The sequence below is a fragment of the Grus americana genome, chromosome 4 (assembly GCF_028858705.1).
Source record: "Grus americana isolate bGruAme1 chromosome 4, bGruAme1.mat, whole genome shotgun sequence".
In the NCBI taxonomy this organism is placed as follows: domain Eukaryota; kingdom Metazoa; phylum Chordata; class Aves; order Gruiformes; family Gruidae; genus Grus; species Grus americana.
In genome coordinates this window covers 56,999,185-57,019,571 of record NC_072855.1, presented here as the reverse complement: position 1 = coordinate 57,019,571, position 20,387 = coordinate 56,999,185, and the positions used below count along the sequence as shown (strand labels likewise).

The 20,387-nt window shown below is 39.3% G+C and overlaps 1 protein-coding gene across 1 annotated transcript; it reads right to left on the bottom strand.

Moving 5' to 3' along the window:
- Window positions 1-1,272: 1,272 nt before the first annotated feature.
- Window positions 1,273-19,995, bottom strand: HADH (hydroxyacyl-CoA dehydrogenase). The gene is made up of 8 exons (XM_054824652.1): window positions 19,804-19,995; window positions 15,982-16,110; window positions 14,297-14,454; window positions 9,378-9,504; window positions 7,567-7,656; window positions 5,968-6,040; window positions 2,814-2,930; window positions 1,273-1,767 (listed from the first exon to the last, which is right to left on the bottom strand). Exons 1-8 carry the CDS (start codon window positions 19,930-19,932, stop codon window positions 1,649-1,651), a joined length of 942 nt encoding a protein of 313 aa, XP_054680627.1. The 5' UTR covers window positions 19,933-19,995; the 3' UTR covers window positions 1,273-1,648.
- Between the last annotated feature and the right edge of the window lie 392 nt (window positions 19,996-20,387).

The window sequence follows — 20,387 nt, the reverse complement described above, 5'->3', positions numbered from 1 at the left end:
TAAAAAATTAATAGCATTTTTAAGACACGGAGTAATACATGGTCTCCCTTTTAAATTGCTACTGAAAACAGTAGCTCTGAAGCTAACTTCACCCTGCAGCACTTAAAAGTCACTAAACTGAATTACAGGCACTAAGAACTTTCAAGTAAAACAGACTTCAGATGCAAGAAGTGGACCATATTTTAGGAAAACCAATTCAGTTTAACAAAATATTACTAAAGGAAAGAGACTGTCTGCAGTACCATTTCTTTTCTTTAACCCTCTTCTTTCAATACAAGCAACTCAAAATCAGATCTCTAATTGGGAACCAAGATTCAATAAACCAACAATTCTTATTCTCCGCTCGGAGATTTCTTGTGTGATCATGTGCAAGGAAATTAACATGTGTCAGCCTCTGTTTCTTTATATGCAATCTGAATTGGATGTTAGGGGAGGGAGGAAGAGGCAACTTAGAGTTAAATATTTATTCATAATTTCTTTAATTAAAAATATATATATAAGCACTCAATTTGCAGATTCAAAATGCACAAAGTAAAAGAAGGCTACTACTCAGTTGTACTGGAACTCCAACCCTCACGCCCACTTGCTCTGCAGTATTTGGAGAAAAGGCAGGCTTGCAGCACTCCTGCCATCAACAAATCCAGGCTCTGGTAAGCGCCAGGCAAATATAGCTGTAAAACAGAAGGTGCCTCACACAGCCAGACACACCAATTTGTTTACACAGCACAGACTCCAATTTCAATCCCAAGAAGTACTCAACTACAGTAGTAGTGTAGTGTGTAAAAATGACACTTAAAATGAATAGTCAGTAATTAAAGCCAATTTACAGTATTCCAGAAAGCATACAGAAGCTTTCATCAGCTTCCTAGATTAGTTAATAAAAACCAAATCGATGTATTAGGCCCTTCAGAATAGAAATCGCCTCTTCATTATGTTTCTACAGCATCTAGCAAAAGGAGGCCCTCAACCGGAAATTGAAAATGCCAAAAAATCCCAACACAAATCATGAGTTCTGCTTTTAAATGCTGTATTGGGAACCTTCTGTCCAGGTGACAGCCTGCCATTGCAGGATTTTATTATTTTTTTTAAACAATATGACATTAAAAAAATTATTGTTCAAGGCACTATAATTTACACTTACACATTAACACTGCACTTAAGGAAAATCCAAACAAAACAACTTACTGCCTTTCGGTCACTACTTTTGCCAGAGTGAAAAGAGACTGCCACCCAGTGGATTACAACCAAGTACATCAACTGCAAGCCATGACATTCAATAAAGAATTGTTGAAAATTTTATTTTTTAAGAAAGTGTGGTTATTTTTAGGATTTTTCCTGTTAATATAATAATGTTTCAAATACGTAAATTCACTTGTCATTCTGTCCTGCACCTGAAAAATCAACATTTGCATGAAGGCACTGTACATATAAGGCTTTTCAGAATTATAAGAAAAAAATAATCTACCAAATCAAGCTTTCACCAGAGAAACAGTTAACTAGTGCAATCACTCAGTTCAGAGGTGGGTTATGTTCTAAATGCAGCTTGTGCCATCCTTGCGAAGGTTTCAACAGAATTCAGAATTCACCTGTAATATGGCAATGGTGAACAGGGTACACAGATAGTTTAACGCCTCTCGAGGTTTGGAGTTCATTTGTATTTGTAAAATCCTTCTCCAGTCTTCTTACCCAGCTTCTTTTCTTCTACCAGTTTATTCAGGAGTGGGCTGGGTGCAAAAAGAGGATTGTTGGGCTCTAATGAATGCCATCCTGGTGGAAGAATAGAAGTGGATGAATTAGTAACAGTTCTGTTTATATGCAAAGATAATAGAGATCTGCACCTCCTTAAAAAAAAAAATTAAGAGGTCAGTAAAGTGAAGGAGGTATGGAACTTATTCTAGACTCTCTAAGACACTTCAATACAGCTGCACAAAGCACAGATCAGTATTTATGATTATAAGCAAATCTAGCAATTAATCTTTAGGTGCAGTCTACGCTAACACCTTATAATCTCCATGACTGAGGATTTTTAATACTTCAAAAAAAATTAAGGAGAACTTTTAAAATATAGTTAAGTACAAGGAAATAAAACAAAGGCTATGCTGAAAAGAAATTCAAGTGGAAAGAAATTCCAAGTTGAATTTCTACCTGCGAAAGACATGGTCAGTTAGAACAATATAATGCTACTCCACAGTACTGGCTAAAATCAAAAGAGGTTTCATTGAAGATTCCGCTTGAAAGTTGACATTCTGCCTCGGAGAATATTTAAGCTGCTCATTCAAAGTAATACAACAATCATCAAAAAGCCATCACCAATTATGTCTTTTTTGTTATTGCACTGACATTCATCCACTTATCAACTGAAGTGAAAGGGAGATAGTATACTTGCATCTTTAAAGGTATTTACTGGGTTTCCTATTAATTGAGAATGAAAACATAGGTGGCAGAAAAAGGACAGGGAGTCTCAGCATTTGTTGCTCTTCATCAGAGTTTCTTACCTCCAGTACATGTCTCTCTTCCCACTGATTCTTTTTAGTTATATAAAGTGCCACTAATATTCTTATTGTTTTCCACTGGAACTTGATGAAGTCAGCAAAACCGCCACTGTTCTGTCCCCACGTATATAGGCTACAGGCATACAGTACGCATGCTGTACTCATACAGCATTCTGAGCTGAACTGTAGTTCCTTTCTCCTCAACAGTTAAAAGGCTATGCTGTAAACATTCAGTTTAATTAAGAGTCAGATTTTCATTAGAATGTTCATCTACAATTTAGCTAAAAAGGGGAAAAACAGAAGAAAATAAGCATGCAGTACCATCTATAATGTATTTACTGGTATCCAACCCAACATAGTCCAGCAGTTCAAATGGACCCATGGGATAGCCAGCCCCAAGCTTCATAGCAACATCAATATCTTCCTTTGATGCATCTCCTAGAGAAAAGATTGACAGTTTGATGAACAGAAAAGATTCCGTATCTACTTGGCAAAACTTGTAAATAATTAACAGGGTGTTATTCCACCCTGGTGCAGCTCTTCACAGAAATCTCTGCACGTTTCAGAACCACAAAAACTGGAGTCAGCATACACACGCTGGAGTACAAAGCTGAATCTATCACAAAAAGAAAAAAAGCGCCCTGCAGGCCTGCTTTCCATTTTTCTAACTTCCTTTTACATTTCAATATAGATCACTACACTACTGATGGAGCCACAGCTACTGTGCTCAACCTATCAGAAAGACTAGAGGAAGAATTGGTTACTATGAAGAATCAAGAGCTTCTTTTAGAGGCAGCTGAACATTGTACATAAGGAAAGATCTCAATTTCAGCTTCATGAGATCAGCAGCAGCTTTTGAATGATGCACAGGACTCTACAGCTGGAAGGCAAGTGATATCCAGCTGATGGACAAGGCAGGCACAGGGAGAGCAGTAGCAGCTGAGTAACAGCTTAGTTACAGCAACCAGAAGATATCCATCAGCATCAGAGGTGGCAGATAAGAGTCACCTGTAGAGACTGTGCAGGTGCAGTTGAAGTTGTGAATTGCAAAATTATTTTAAACTAAAATAAATCAAAATTATCAGAAATTTCTTATTTCTACTTGAGTCTGTGCCTATAAAAATATAAATCCTGCATTGCAGTTGTCACAGTTAATATTCACCTCATTCTTTTGCTAGGAATGCATATTTTATACAGTCATGAAAGCAGATGCACCTCTACTGCTTCTTATACATATTTTGATAAAGGCAGTGCACTTCTTTGCAGATCCTATAAAAAGGACAAAGTTAAACAAACCCCAGAAGTACTTGTTAAGTAACCTGCATGCTCGACGTGCACAGGCATTCAGGGTGTCCAAAAGCTTGGCAGACATAGCCTATGCAATTTATACACCTAAAAACCAGAGAATCTTAGAAATAAATTTTCAAAATCTCTTGTAAAGGCGACAAATTCAGTGAAAGTTCTGTATGAAGTAGTAATTTTTATATATCTCCTTTTACTCTTTAAAGCTAACTTTTTTTTTTAAACCACATTTTATTTCTGAGAAACTGGGAAAATTAGCCTTACTTCATTCTAACATAATTTCAGTTCCCCAAGTTCAAACACACGTAAACTCTCAACTCATTTGAAGTTGATGCAGATGTACATACTACTTCTATCAACAGATTTGTTCCACTTTGTCAAAATTGGGACTTGGCACACAGTTGTGTTACAATTAAAAATAGTAAAAGGGCAAACAAGGGTTGTACCCCTAGTTCATACTAGTCTCCCAGTACAACGCAGATTTCCACAGAAACTTGACTGACTGCTTTTTTGGTTTTCCACTAAGAATAGGGCAGTACAGAGCACCATACATTAATATTTATAATATGCCCCCTATTTAAATCACTGCTCATCTACTAATGGTATCATGCCTATGCAAAAGCACACATTTCACCCAAGGCGATTTTGTATAAATAAAGACTCAAGGACCGACTCAATAAAATGTTGTTTCAGTGCTTGGAGTTGCCAGGAAAGAGACCCAAATTTCATCCTAATGTGGATGACAATCTGGCTCAAGTGTCTACTTTGAGAATTAATGCAAATGATATGATAAAAATTTAACCTGATTCAATGGAAAATATGAATTAGAAGACAGCCATCAGGCTTTTCAAAACATTAACTAGCTTTTTAAATAGACTTAAATAATTCACAAATTAACTTTAACAAGTTTGGAAGTATCATACTGTTGAACAAAACACAAACAGAATAAAGATGAAATCACAATATTGTTTTGCTTAGGCAGAGAACAGTCGATTTTAACATACAATCTCAGTGACTGTTTTCTACATTTAATTAAAAGTTCTATTGTCTCCTGAAATATGCATAATGATACATGTCACTTAAAGGCACCTCTTTTACACACACTAGAACACCCATACACTTTATTTAAAATTGTGACTTTGTCTAAGAGAATAACGCCCCCTTGCATCCATGCCTTTGCCTTTCAAGTCACTAAATTTGCTCTTTTCTCCCTTTGAGATGTAATTAAGTACATCTGTTGATGGATAAACAAGTAGTGTTGGTTTATATTTTTTTCTGGAGATCAAACCGTCCCTTCCATGTGCTATAAAACAGATTTTTAATATTTAAAGCATATTTGGTGGAATCCTGATAATGGAGTGCTTTCATCTGTAAAAAAGTAGTGATTTCAAAACCAAAATGTTTCAAATTACATTCTTAGTAGCACGCAGCTATAAGCAGAGCACTTGAAATAAAGCAATTATACTCTGTAATTTCCTCTTTATCCACTACATTATTGGCTTGTTTCCTTTTCAAAACAATTATCAATGCTTTGAAAAATTTAGTTGTTCTTTGGGGATTTGTGATTATTTCTACGTACAATCACTATTAATATAAAAGAGACCAGCAGTGAGATGGGAGTACCTAAATACCCTATGTCTAAAGAAGGACACAGAAGGGGAACAGGAGGTTTTGTGGGGCAATAATTGAGCCCAAATCATCATACTTGTATGCCAGTACTGTAGTATGAGTGAGTATTATACTACTATTATACACCTAAAAATTGGTGGTTTATTTCACAAGCCCAATGTAAGTGAACTCAGAACTTTGCTAATGGTCCCATTATGGGATTTTCTACCAATTTTGTTAATGTCTCTTGGGATGCAGAGAGGGAGGTTCCTAATCAGTTGGCAGAGGGTATTTTTACAATGGCACTACACCGACGTCATCACCTCCAAACCAGAAACATATTCCACCACCAGAACTTTCCCACACAACTAACTAGTACCTCCCAACTCCACATACACTGACATTTCAAAGTGAAGACAAGGTCTTTCCAACTACACATATTGGCTCGTATTTCATGTTCACTATTCACTTCCAGCTTTTAAGTCTGAAAGTTTTGAGGGAATCCTAAGGCTTTTCTGAAGGAATATAACATTTAGCAGTTATATGTCAATATTCCAACAAGTACCTCTCTCAAAAAGTCGAACAGCTTCCATCATATATGGCACCAAGAGACGGTTTACAATAAACCCTGGAGTATCCTATGAAAAGACAAAAAGGGATTCTAAATAAACATTCTTTACCAGTACTACACTCAAACGCTACAAGACAAATTAAACAAGTGGATGAAGACACTTATTGAATGATCAACTTCTGGTACTTTCTCAACTGTATTTTTCATCCGATTTATCTGCTCAGTATTAAAACACAGAAGATGAATGTCACAGACAAGGAATGGCACATAAACATTCATCATGACTGAGAACAATAAGACTACTACAAGCCCAACTCAATCTTAAAACAATTTAATGTGGTCAGTTGGCAGATGCCTTTTCTTTAGCAAACTTCTGCTGTTACAATTTCCTGAAGGATTTAAGAACAGTTCTTCCCTAAGAGTTTTCTTGTGTGTTCACTACTAGAAACACTCCTGGCTAAATAGTGTACTCCTCCCACACTGCTCACTGGTAAACCATGCTTTTCAAAGTTAGGATCACTTCCATAGCAAACACCAATGCTATCAATGAAAAGATAAGATACAGACTGTCAGAAGAAGATAACAAACTGATACAGAACTTCTTTTACACAAGCTTTAATCAAAATCAAAAATACAAAGACAGCTTTGCAAATATAGTATTATTTTGTATACTACTGTTTCAGATGTTTATTATTCATTCCATTTTATCTCAATATTTAATCCATAGAATTCCAAGCAACTTTCCTTCTACAAACAGGAATTAAAATAAATAAATAAAGTCCAGACATGGAGACTGCATTACCCTCTACCCAAGCTAATTTATAACAGTAATTCATCATACATTCTGGATATTACATGCTGCAAAACTGTGACAGAAACAGGAAAAAAGTCAACTAAGGCCACAGAGCAATATAGCAGTACAGCTAGAATTAGAATCCAGCATCCGGATGCTGAATTCCTGGTAACTACCAGATTGCAGGCCCTTCTTTTTATGACCAAATGTCTCCTGGGGGCTGTGAAACTCAAGGCAATAGCTTGCATAAAGCTACCCACACCACAACTTAATGCTTTCAGAAAAAGTGTGCTTAGGAAGTAGGGTGTTCCTCTAGAGAAAAAAAAAACAAAACAAAACAAAAAACAAAGCTACAAAGCAATGAAGATTAATATGGGTTTAGTTACTGCAGTCTTAAGAAAAACTTGCAATGAGCACACACCATGGAAGATCCATCCAGCTGCCTCACAGTACAAGAGGTAGCAGTCTTGTCTCTAGCATGGCTAAAGATGAGCTCCTGCTGAAGCTCTCCAGTCCAGGCTTCTGCAGGACTGGAAAAGAAAAACCAAAAACTGTAAACCCTGATAACTTGTGAGTTTTGCTGCCATAGACAAGATGTCTAGAGTCACTCTACTTTGAGGAATTTGTGGCAAATGTGGGCGTTTTCTTCGTCAAAATGCTTTTAATGGGGAAGACAAACTGGACAAAAAGCAGCATAGAAATTCTTGAAGTGCTCTTACATGTACTAAAAACTACTAACTTAAAATTAACAGTTTTCAAGAACAGATCTTCTGAACATTGTACAATCAAAATTTACTCACCTTACAACTGACAGGACTCTTTCCTACTGCTTTACTGAAATCCATCAGCGATTCAAAAGTCTTTTGGCTGGTCATTGGAGTCTTGATGACCTGGGCAGAGGGATGGTAGGGAGAGCGTAAGCACATTTATGAGCAGAATCTCTATCATTTCCTAGTATGGCAATGATTACAATCTAGAATACTGTTCCGGAAATTCACAAAACATTTGTTTTGCAAAAAACAATTTCAATGGGTACATACGTAATAGATACAGAAATCTATTTTAAAGATAGACACAGTATTTTTCATAGTTTGAAATCATGTGTTACTTTAAGACACTTTCCCACTCGGCCAGTATAAATGGTAAAAGGGCCCACCCTCTGGAATCACATTTAGAGATTATAGTATAACAGAACAATTTTAAAAGCTACATAGTCTTCGTTGCCTCAGGAAACATGATGGCATCACTCTAGAGTACCATATTAACAGACATAGTTCACGATACAAAGGGTTGTAACATCTACCCTGTGCCCAATGTAAACATGACACAGACATTTAATATATGAATGTATTAATTATTCTATACATAAGAAGTGAAAGCTGACCTCCTTGTTCGTACAATTAAGTCACACTGAGATTTGCCCCCATCCTAATGACTGACATTAGGCCAACACAAAAAAGCACTGTAAGGACTGAGGAGAAGGCTTTTTTCTCAGTAGAAAAATTAGTGTTCTTTTACTTTGATATTAGATAAAAATATCTGAGATACTTACATACAACTGCAAGTTTCAAGAATGAGTTTTTAATATACAATTCTGAAACATTAGCACTAGCCTTTTGGAGTATTAGAAAAAGATATGCCCTCAAAGCTATGTGCTTCTGAGCATAAGATCGACAAACTATGAAAAGAACAGAGAAGACTCAAAGGCACTGCAGATTTGTGACCCATGACAGACAGCCTCCATGACAGATGACTGGCAATTTCAGTAATATCTTTCATAGTTTTGGCAATTCTCTTGATTGTCCCCTGATTATTTCAAACTGAAACACCTGTTTTACATAGAAAATGTTCTACAGTGTTTGTCAATGCCAATCCTGATTTACAGCAGTAGATCTGAAATAAAAGTAAAGCTTAAAAAGTGTTTTTATTTACTAATATTAGCATCTTTCAAGATCAAGTCACTAAAAGCACAGCTTCTGTGTTTTAAAGTTCTTCAAGCACTCCATCAACTGGAGTGACTCTGGGATAGGACCTTCATAAGCCAGGTGAAAAAAACCCACAAATAATAGATTGACCACATCAGTCAGACAGGGATTTCTCTGGGTTTTTTACGAACGATGATAGGTATCTTCTGTATTTTTCAAATCTCACAGTGGCTTAGTTTAGATTTCTAAAGACTATGATTTGTTTCAGGCTTGAAACAAGTCATAGACCATTTCATCCATAAAAATAAATTACTGCCAACAAGTAGTTCTTAGTACAGAAATCAATAAAGCCTATGTTAGCCTAAGGAATTATGCTAAAGATTTCTGCTATCTCTGACAACACCTACAAAATTCCTCCCTTCTTGTAACATTTCCCCAGAGCATTTACTCACAATATACAGGATGCAATATTAAACTAAAAAAAAAACCCAAACAAAAAACCCCCACCTCCACATAGGTACAGAAGTTAGTGCGAGAGAATTTGCAAGTGTCTGAGCCCTCATCAGACAACTACACTCTGAAACAAATTTGTTCACTTCAGCCAAAAGGTTCAAACATTTCAAAAGGGGGAGCAAGAGGACGATACATTCAAAGACACAGAGCAAGCAACCACATAATATAACTACCTCCACAAGCTTCATCATAGGCACAGGATTGAAGAAATGGAGACCACCAAATCGGTCCTGCCGGGTGGTTGAGTTAGCCAGCTGTGTGATTTGCAAGGATGAAGTGTTGCTTGCAAATATTGTATGCCTGGAAAAAAAGAAACATATAGATTGCATAAATGCCAGCTATTTTTCTGGCAGTAGGAGACTGGCACACTAAACATAAATAGACATTCATTGGCTAACCATGCACAGAAGTCCCAGAAATATCCCTGCAGATTATCACAGTCCTTTTGCTGAGCAACGTACAGCAATGATGAAATAACCACTAGAAGGGCTGTGTGCGATTCTCACTCCTGAGTAAGTATGTTGAATACTTATATTAGGTGATGGAAAAAAAGATTCTGTAAGTAGAAAATTTTTGTTAACTCCCCAAATCTATTCCAGGTAATTCCTAATTTCCACCTGGAAACCTAATGGTCATATTTTTTTATTGTTTATCATTTACACATCTATGGAAACCCAATCACTTGCCATGCCAAAAATGCACTTTGGAGCCTTAAGAAAAATTTGGAATCTATTTCTTTTTTAAATAACGATCAGTGGTAGACGTGATGAGCAAACCTACCACCAGAACAAATAGCTGATGGAGAAAACCAGAAAAAAAGATAAAAATTGCCATGCATAGAACACTGCAAAAGATACACAAAGTCACAAGGATTTTAAGACATATATGAAGTCTTTTCCAGACATAAACCAGATTAATTGCAATTTATAATGTTTTGAGTTTTGGGGGGTTTTATTTTTCAGAAATATCTCAGAACCTTAACAGCCCTGCTATACTGCCATCACACTGAAAACTTATAGAAATGGCTTTTTCTTCAAACCACAAAAATCAGAAACTATATTAGAGATGAAACTCTATCCTTCTATTCTGGGCAGTATCTGACCTTTCAAAAAGTTATCCTCATCAAATGTTAATCTATATGGGTATTTTGTTTACACTTCACTAAGATATAACTGAGCTTTGCAACAGAGCTTTCAGAAAAGTTATGTCCAAGTCATAGGGACATCTTATAGTGGCACTAACAAAAAAAATTTGGGGATTAAAAAAAACCCAACAACAAACCACACTGATTTCCATTTTTTATTATGTTTCCCCAGTTTTTGAGAATCTGTTAATGAGAAGAAAATAAAAAAATCTTGAAAATTCCTGTGGGCGCTTCTTACAAATATTCTTTTGTTATTTCCCCACCTTAAAGTGTGTGTTCTATTATTCTGAGGTGGGGTACTAAAAAGAGTATGCTACATTTGATAGTTTTGACCTTGCAAGGTCAATGCACCCAAAAGACACTTATCCTCACTGTAAATCTGCCACTGTATAAAAAGAATTCAAATATTCATCTAAAAATTAAGCACATCGATTTGTGAGATGTAATCATTATTAGGTTTATATCTGTGTTCACTTAAACTAAGAGATTTTACCTCAGCATCACTTCTGTGGGTGAATACTGTATCCTCACACAACATAAAATATTGAGGGGAAAAAACATTAAATCTGTATTGCATACAAGGGCATTTTATTTACATTTTCTGCTCTGATCAACCAGTTGATTCAAGTTGAATTCAAAATAGAATTTACGTGCCTCTGTGACTTAGAATAACATAATCCGTGCTTCAGGTGACAGCAGAGTTGGAAGGCTTTTGAAAGCAACAGTACTAGTGCAGTACTAGTACTAGTAGCGCTGCTTTTCCAGGCACCATGTGCTTTCTCTTGGTGCCATCTAGTGGGTCCTGGGAAGGCATTAAAAACAGAGTCCAACACAAGAGAAACATACCACTTCAATAAAACTGACTCTTATGGCCCGTTTCCCTTACACAGTGACACTGAACAACACTGCTTTTGCAACAGTTTTATAACACAGTGAACAGGTCATAACCACTGGCCAGCTCCTAGCTGAGTTTCCACATCTAAAGATAAATCCCAGGCCAAAAGATGTTGACGGGCATTTCCACCACCCAGAAATAAACAGAAAGCAAGCAGGCAAGAGCTCTTAAAGTGGATACCCAAAAATTATTTTGTTATGTTCATTACAATCCCGTTTGGAAAAGTGATGCCATGTTTAAGGGCCTAACAGCCACAAAAAATGTGGGGATATTCTGCAAAAACCCTAGTCCGACCTTTTCAAAATGGAAAGGTGAGACTGACTCAGTTCAAGAAAAGGAAAACGGAACTGAAGAGTGAGTAGCAGTGCTTTATCACATGCTCTAAAGATGATGACCATGTAACACAGTAACAATTACCGTATTAGGAGGATGAGTATAACACTGAGAGGAATATAACATACACAAGCGATTCTGCAAAGCTCTAAGAACATAAATCAATACGCTCTCAGACTGATGGCATCCAAGAAACAGCACTGACCATTTCACCTGGACAGTTACCCAGATGAGAAACACCCTGAGTTCCCAGTGCTCTCCGGGGTTGCCAAACTCTCCCAGCTCTTTACGTCTTCTCTGAAAACTTAAGAGAAATTCACTCCCCATCCCCGAATAAAACTCCTCTCAACAAAGAATAGCTTTGCCACCCCCCTCCATGTATAGATCCACTTTCAGAGGAATTACAGTTCTTTTATAGGGAAAAAGGAAGAGGAAATAAGTTAACTGTGTTTTGGTTTTTTTAATGCAATGTTTTGGTTTTGTGCTGTCCCCAGATTTATCTTCACTGGAGAGCTCATCATAGTGTAATTATGGGAGATAAACATGTAGCTGTTGCAGCTGAGGAAACGCATGAGGCACAGGATACGGTACAAAAGAAGAAAAATGCAAGGTTTCACACAGCTTATGTTCCAATTCATCATCTTGTCTGAGCAACGGTAATACACAGCCCCTTACGTTTTGATCAGCTACCGCCACGGTAAGTCCTGAGATTTGAATTAAGCCAAGTTCTCCCTCCTCAGAAGCCTGGTCTTTCTGATCTCTGCCTATAACACACACTTGACAGTGCCTTTAACGCCCAGGGCCTCACAGAAGCAAAGCTTCTCCCAAGACTCAAAGCTATTCTTTAAACAAATCTTGTCTTCGTTACCCATCAACCACATTAAGCTGCCACAACAGTTAGTCCACATACCAGTTTCAGAAATTTTGAAATGATGAATTTTAGTGAAGGCTGTAGGACGCCTGCACTGACAGGGAGAGCTTTCCACCCCACCGCAGTGCCACGCGGGATGAATAAAGCCTACTGCTTCCTTCTACCCGCAGGAAAACACTCACGAGGCATTTCTGCCTTTCCCCGTGCTACTCAGACGATCCACAACTCCATATTCCTCACATAATTACAATTACCATTTGTATCTAATAGCTAATATTTTAAACAATTGGCTACTAAGTTTCATTATTTTACTAGCTTTTCTTTCTTTTCCTCTAGACTTTCTACTCTGCAAACCTTATTCTTCACCATTCACTTCCCTTTTCTTTATCCTACATCTAAGGTATCTGTATGTTTACTATAGTTTCTCTTAAAAAGGAAGGCTTCCTGCCCAATGTCATTTTTCCCAATCCTGCCAAACCATGCCTTCTGCCACAGGAAGGAGCATATCTGAACAACTCCCAGTGTCTTTCAACACCCTATAATGTAAAATGTGATGTTTTAAGGCAGCTATGCTTACAAACAGTTCAGTCTTCGGAAAAATAGCCTCTGGTGTTCCAAATATATGTATTATTAAATGAGGCTCCAAGTCCCTGTGCCCACTTTTCCTTGCTGGCTGGTTCTAGACAGTTTGCCATTTAGTACACTCATTTGCTCATTAGCTTTCTTTGCTGAGTATGAACAATGACTCAGGCAACCAGTGGTCTGTTTTCACAAAATAAGCACAATCTCATCACGAGAAGGTATCCTGATAATTGCTGAAGGCATTTACTTACTTGTGTCTGTCAGATGAAGGGTAAGGGCAAGTTACCCTGTGCTCAGTGCACTGCTGTTTGCGATCATTTATTGTTTTCAGACATACCAGCTAATTTTGATTACCGACCATATGAGACAGCCTGAAAATCTCCCCAGGCTGAAGTCAACTAGTGATAACATCTTTTCTCCCCTGACATTATATTCAAGCCGCAGCTTGCCTAGTTCTTTAGTTAGACAGTCTAGAATACATCTTAGCCAATACCCCCAGATTTAGCTGTACTGGTTAAAACCTGCAAGCAGTCGAGGTCTTGTGATCCCGAGTCATCCTTTACAAGGATCAAGCTTCTGAGACTGCACACTCACTTAACAGCATTTTTGGGTTTGGATATAATTCAACCGTAACTTCCAACAGTTATCAAATACAGTTCAAAGAAAGTTCCAAGGACTGTAAGTAACTGAGTACATGCTAAGAAATTATTTACACTTTTACCTCACACACAATAACCATCAATTAGCTATTTCCAAACTCTAGTAATACAAAGTAAACTTAGTTCACTTAAGCCACTGTTGACCTGACTGTGACAGTGAAGAGGCTGAGACTTCTTAAAACTTGTTCATGCTAGGCATGCCGAAAACAAATATTTTATCATCTCAATTCCCTATTTAAATATGGGAACACATACGTTAACCATATCTCATGTGTACCAGGACAAGCTTATTCTACTGTTGTGGATTTAGATTTCAACTTGCTGAGTAGATGGACAAACCTTATGACTAAACATACCCAGGAGCACATCAAATGAAGCAATGCAACAAGTAAATAAACCTGGTTGAATACACCTGAAAGCGTTTCTAACACATGCACCTGGCACAACAACTATTCCATACCACGTGACAGTCTAAAGTTAGTCTAAGGGAGAAAAACTCCTCTTTTTAACAAAAGCAGCTAAGACAATGCAGAACTAACAGTGTAAGAATAAAAACAGAAGATAGAAAGGTCTAACTTTCAAAAAGTTAACAGGAAAAACACACGTACTCTGGAGCAAACTTATCCAGCCTCTTGAAGAGTTCATTTTTAATTTCCTGGTTCTCCACAATAGCTTCTATTACCAGATCCGTGCTGTGGACCACTGCTACTGCATCTGTGTTTGTTGTGAGGTTCTTTAAGGTCTTCTCAATGAACTCAGCACCAGCCTGAAACATTTCCAAGAAGTTGCAATGTCTATTAACAATGATTTAATTTATTTTCACACAAAAATCCCCTTATGTGCTCTGAAGTGTTTTTTAGCCCTCAAAAACTTACTCTGCTACATTTCCAGATCAGTGAGAAAGTTCCAAGTATATATAGATACAATGCTTTCACTGACAAAATTTTCCTAGCCAATCAAACCTGCTTTGGGGCAAACAGGAGATCTTTGAATTAATTCCCTCAGGAAGACTTTGTGCTACCGTCCAACCTTCAGCGTAAGAGTCTGAATGAACAAGTGGTTGGTCAATCAGTAGTTTCTGAGACAACTTGGACTCATCCTCCATAAAGAGGAACTTTTCCAGGTTCAAACCATTGCATTGTTTTCATTCAGTGATTACCTGGTTTCACTCCTATGAACAGATATGTGCTTGTTCATATCTGAATACTTCAGGAAATTAAATGGCCTACACTCGTTATAGTTTCAGTGCAAATGTGAGGAAAAATTATACTAAGTAGTAAATCTGCAAATCACTGACATAGTTTGTGAGGACAGAAATCAAACAGAACTGCAAGACTGAACCAAGGGTAAATGGAGACATAGTACAAGTAAAAACATACCTACACGCTACAATATAATCTCATATATGAAGTACAAGAATCACGTGGACAATTTTTTTTTTTTTTTTAATTAAAAGACTCCCTATAATTATGAACAGGAAATTATCATGCTCTGGTTATCCTGGTATTACTATAATTTTTCTTCTGTACTCCCTCATGCAAACAAGTCCTTTTCCTTTCTTTTGTCTGCTGCATTCATTCATGCTGGTAATCATAAATACCAGTATATATTATATATGTTAATATGTATCAAAAGAGGAATTGAATCTGCTGTGGAATTTACAGAAACAGGCATAGCAACAAATAACCCTTAGGATACAAATTTAGATGCATCAACTACTTCACAGTGACTTGCTGAATGTATTAGTAATGTAAATGCAAATTATCTTATACATCTAATTCATGTTACTTCAGGGTAGTTAAACTTGCACTTTAATTTCTTTTGCAGTAACCCTGTGCCCAAGTCTTAAAAAAAAAAAATATTCTTACAAAGGTATTCAGACAATTTTGTTACTCTTGACTTTTGGACAAAATTGGTGCATTCCCAGATAAGCACTCAAAGGCAGCTTGCTATTAAGTTAAGGTGAATAATTTGGCACCATTTCACATTTTGCATCTGTTTTAAAAAGTCACCGAGTTGTTTTAAATCTTTATCTCAAAGCTGAAGTCTATAAAGGAAAGAAAATAAGGTAAGACATCTTTCAACCTCCCTGAATCAAAAAAAAAAAAAGAAATGAAAAACCAAACAACCAAAAAAGCCCCACCAAGTACTTCAGGACACTGGAAAAAGTTTCCTTTTTAGGCCAGTATATTAACATGCTCTATAATACATAACTGTACACACTATCAGAACTTCGGTATGGTAGTTTTATTCTCCTAAGTTTTCCTAGAGGTATAAAGAAGATGATGTTAACCTCAGGCTTATCCGCAAATTTCTTCTTTGTCACTCTCTTCAAACTCTCTTCAATTCCTTTTGTAGACTTTTTAAGGATTTCATCTGACTGGTCTACTAACACCACAGTGTGACCACTGGCTGCTGCAACCTGAAAGTTAACAAACAAAGAAAGGAAAAAAAAGATTCAACATCAGTATCATAAAACAACCAACCATATTGATTTGTGTTGGGGTAGACAATACACTAGGCAATGAATTAGGTGACAGAGAGCTAAAGAACATTGAATCAAGACTTATGCACTTTACTAGAAAAATCATAAAAACCTGCACATAATTGGGGTGGAGGGGAAGGGATAAAGGTCTCAATCAACTTGAGGGAAAAGGAAAAAGAAATCCATTTTTCCTGAGCTGTCTGTAGAATGCTACATGCACCTGGAGGCAGCTGAATTCTACAGCTATCGCTAGAGAACGAACAGCTGTCTTGAAAGAAACAAGTGCCTCAGCTGTGATCCTTGGATCTTGTGAGGAAATAGGGCTGTGGGGACCAAAACCGGAATGCTGGCAGGGTCAGCAGATGGCATAAGGGATGGCTAACCCTGTGCTCCCAGGACATAGCGTAACACAACTCTGCTGTTAGGCCACGAGCACATCCCTGCAACAACAGGAAGGTGACAGAGGAGCTGGGAGTAGCAGTGAAATGTTTGCCGCTCCAGGACTCTGCGCAGACCTGCATGGCCCGCAAACTCTCCTTTCTACGCACTTGGTACAAACACTGGTTCTGGTACAGACAGCACTACTGGTTGTCTTTTTAGTTTGTATTCAATTAATTTCAAATATAATATCACCTTCTCACACTGCAACAGTCTATTAAAAATCAGCTGTTCATTATCTGTTACTTCACTATTCATCAACTTATGTTTCTCTTGTTAGATAGCCACAGCCTACCTTCATTTTCAGAATTCTTGAACTAACAGAGTTGTAATATAATAATTGTGGAAAACAGATGTTAAAACATGGTTCCACTGACTGTTTTTAAAGTCATGCAACTTAGGAACTTACCTTCTGCAAACTTTTACTTTACATCTAACCTTGCACCTGGAGACTAAAGATTCTCCTGTGACCACAAGACCTACTCCAACAAAGCTAGCTGAAATGAAAAATACAGAGATATCTCCTGAATAAAAGCATGGTGCTATTCTCTTCCAAGTTGCTTCACTAATCCAGCAAATAAAGGAATGCCAGACTGCCTCTGAACAACAGCATTATAGCTTTAACAAGGTGTCAGTCTGCAGCTGGACGTGTCTTTTTTTTTAATTATTGTTTTATTTCACTATGGCCATTTCATAAAAACAACTGAATCATAAAAGACATTTAAACCAAGCTTAAACTTGTACTCCTAACACTTCATCTGCTGCTGATCATTTGCAATAGCAAAGCAAGACCCTCTCTTCAGAAAAAAAATCAATACCAAGCACATTTGTAAGAGATGCTTCACTGATTATGCATTTATGATTACACCATCACTGGCCAGTGGGCAAAAAATCCTAGGAAAATTAACATCTCCCTTTTCCCACCTCACTCTTACCATATTTACACAGACAGGAAAGAAGAAAAATGGCAAAAGGTCATACTATCTCTTGCAATTTAAACACATGCTCGCTCAGAGTCTACTATCCAACAATTTTAAGAACGTTAAATAGGAAACAACAAGAGTGCCAGGGAGTCAATTAATGCTTTTCTCACACAGAAGTGCTTTTCACGTGGCAGAATCAGAAATTATAAACTCCTGGCTTTCAGCCATACATTTCAGCAGAGGTTAGCTTCTCCTGGCAGTACAAGGAAGCAAGGAAAAAGGAAAGCCAACTTCTTAAGTGCTCTAAAAGGGACGAGAAGCTTTATTAATAGGGTGCAGAGGAGACCCCGCTCAGTGTTACAATCATCTCTGCTTTGAGATAATTTTGGATTGATAAATCGGAGGCAGATGGTCAGCAAAACAATCCCTGGTCCTTAACAGTGGTAGAAAACCACAACCCCTGCTGCTACTGCCAAATACCAGGCATGTTTCTCTTGACAAGCTGCTCTCTGAAAACATGCAGTCTAACAGAATATGCAGATCAGTTCACTGTCCCTGCAGAATTATAACCTTGGCATAGCGTGCATCTTCCTCAAACATGAGAACAACTTTCTTCAAAGTTGTTCTTTGATGGTTCCTTCAGTGGAAAACTCAAGATCTAGTATCAAGGTACAGAGGAATGTTTTTACCAGACAAGTTAATGAACAACTAGCTAATTCCTTAGCAAAAAAAAAAAAAAAAAAAGCCCCTGTGTTTCTCTTGCTAGAGATTTGCCAGGAATGTGAGAAATCTTCAGTTCTGAGAAGGAAACCCATTAATTCATTAAAATGGAGCAGTGCTATTTATGAACTCCAACCTCACTGTGAGTTTCCACTTGGGGATGCCTGCATACTCCTGTTACCCTTTGCGAAGTTTGTGAACTACTGTGGTATCGTGGGCAACAGGCTCCTTCTGTTAATTAAGTCATTATCTAAATCTTAAGCCACTGACAGGACTGTTCAGTCTTCTGTCCCAAAGCTACCAAGTTAAAGATGAACTTGAAAGCCAAAGGCCTGAGATTATACACTGGGAAAATAAGTGCTATTTAAATATTAACCACTTCATAATTCTGCAGATGACTGACAGCTGAACGTTCATTTTAGCTGCTGTATTCTACTTTAATAACTTGTAAAATGTGACTCGATCTGCTCCCTTGGCAAACTAGAAGCAGCTTCTTTCTTGGACTAACATTTTCCAAATATTATTACACACTGTCAGGTTTATAAATAGTCCGCACATTGCCTTAAGAACCACTTTAAACAATTTAAAACATCAGCCTTGGTGGTTCTTGCCTACCCGTCTGACCTGAAGACGTGTGGATTAGCCAGAGAACAGAAAGTTTGAGAGTTGAGCAACAGGGCAGCAGGAGCGCAGGCAGTGCTTTCTACTCCTCCGCAGCAATAAACCCAAAATTCACAGAACTCCACCAACACGGCTGCTGGGCGCGTCCATCCACACTCCTAGCAGCCCTGGTCCTGTGATGACCGCACACCGCCCACGCCAGCTCCCCGACGTGCCTTGCACAGGGCCGAACCCAGAGCCCGCTCCAAAAAGGTACGCCTGCCCGCCTGGTTTGTGGGCCGGGGCTGTCAGGCATTGCTCAGCGTACGCACCTCCAGCGCCGAGAACAGCCGCTGCTTCTCACACAAACACAGGCTGAGAAAAGCATAGCATGACATAATTTGAACATAAACTTTAATACATTCAGAGAAGTTCTGTTTGGTTTTTTTTTTTCAAGTACTGCTCCTGCCTTGCAACTCTGAGAGAATACCTGAGCGGCGACCCGACTCGCTGAAGTCGGCCGAGGCCTGGCCGGCAACTGGCACCGACACGTGACGCTCCTGGACGGAGCCGCAGCGCAGACCGGCTGCTGCGCCCGCTCCCCCTGCTCGCTCGGGGCAGGTTACAGCGCCACGGCCGGCCGCAGCTTTAGGTAAAAAAACCGAAGCGGAAAGCAAGAAGCGAAGGGGACGCGAGAGGCGGCCGGAGATGGGGGCGTCCCTGCAGCCTCGGCCCGGGAAGGGGCCCCAGCCTGCCGCAGAGCACGAACCACCGCCCCTGCCGGCGCGGCCTGCGGGCGAGCAAAGCGGTAGCACGATCGCCGCCTCATCCGACCAGGTCCGAACGAGACGCGAAGGGGCCCTCCCGCTGCACGCGCCGAGTAACGGCCGCCATGGCGCCGCCGCCTCCCCTCACACCCCGTCCCGTCGCCGGGCCGGGCCGCGCTCACCTGGGCGATGCCGGCGCCCATGAGGCCGCCACCGACGACCGTCACATGCTTCACGATCAGTTTCTTGGCGGCCGCCGTGGCGGCGGTGGAGGAGGCGGCGCGCACGAAGTGGCGGGTGGCGAAAGCCATGGCGAAGGCTCGCGGCAGGGAGCGCGGAGCGAGAGGCGGCGGCGGGGTCGGGGCGGGTCGGGCCGGGCGGGGCGAGTGCCGCGCTCCGCCCCGGGGGGTGGTGGCGGTAGCCGTCCCCGGGTCCAGCTGCCCGCCGCGGGGAGAGGCGCTTTGAATCCTTCACCTTCGCTACTTTTGATTTCTTAAGAGGCGTCAAGGAGCAAGACCAAGATCAGCATAACAAATACCGCCGCACGCGGTTAAACGCCGTGCTTGCCCCCGGCTGGCGTCTGGCCGACGGCAGGTTTGAGGCACAGGCTCCTCCGACGTCTGCCCTTTGCAGCAGAGGTCACTGTATTGCCCTCAAAACGTTCACGGTTGTTGTAGCAGCTCGTTTTCTCAATGTTAGAAGCACTCCGTAATAAAAGCATTTCCAAAGTATAAGGGGATTTCGCTTTTGGGCTAGCACAAACTAT

What these genes read in the sequence shown, in the direction of transcription:
- HADH (XM_054824652.1), bottom strand. Translation starts at nt 19,932, where the DNA reads ATGGCTTTCGCCACCCGCCACTTCGTGCGCGCCGCCTCCTCCACCGCC. An exon ending in CTATGATGAAGCTTGTGGAG is followed by an intron (nt 7,657 to 9,377) that starts GTAGTTATATTA and finishes CCCTCTGCCCAG; the next exon opens with GTCATCAAGACTCCAATGAC. An exon ending in TGTTCGACTTTTTGAGAGAG is followed by an intron (nt 2,931 to 5,967) that starts GTACTTGTTGGA and finishes TCTTTTCTCTAG; the next exon opens with GAGATGCATCAAAGGAAGAT.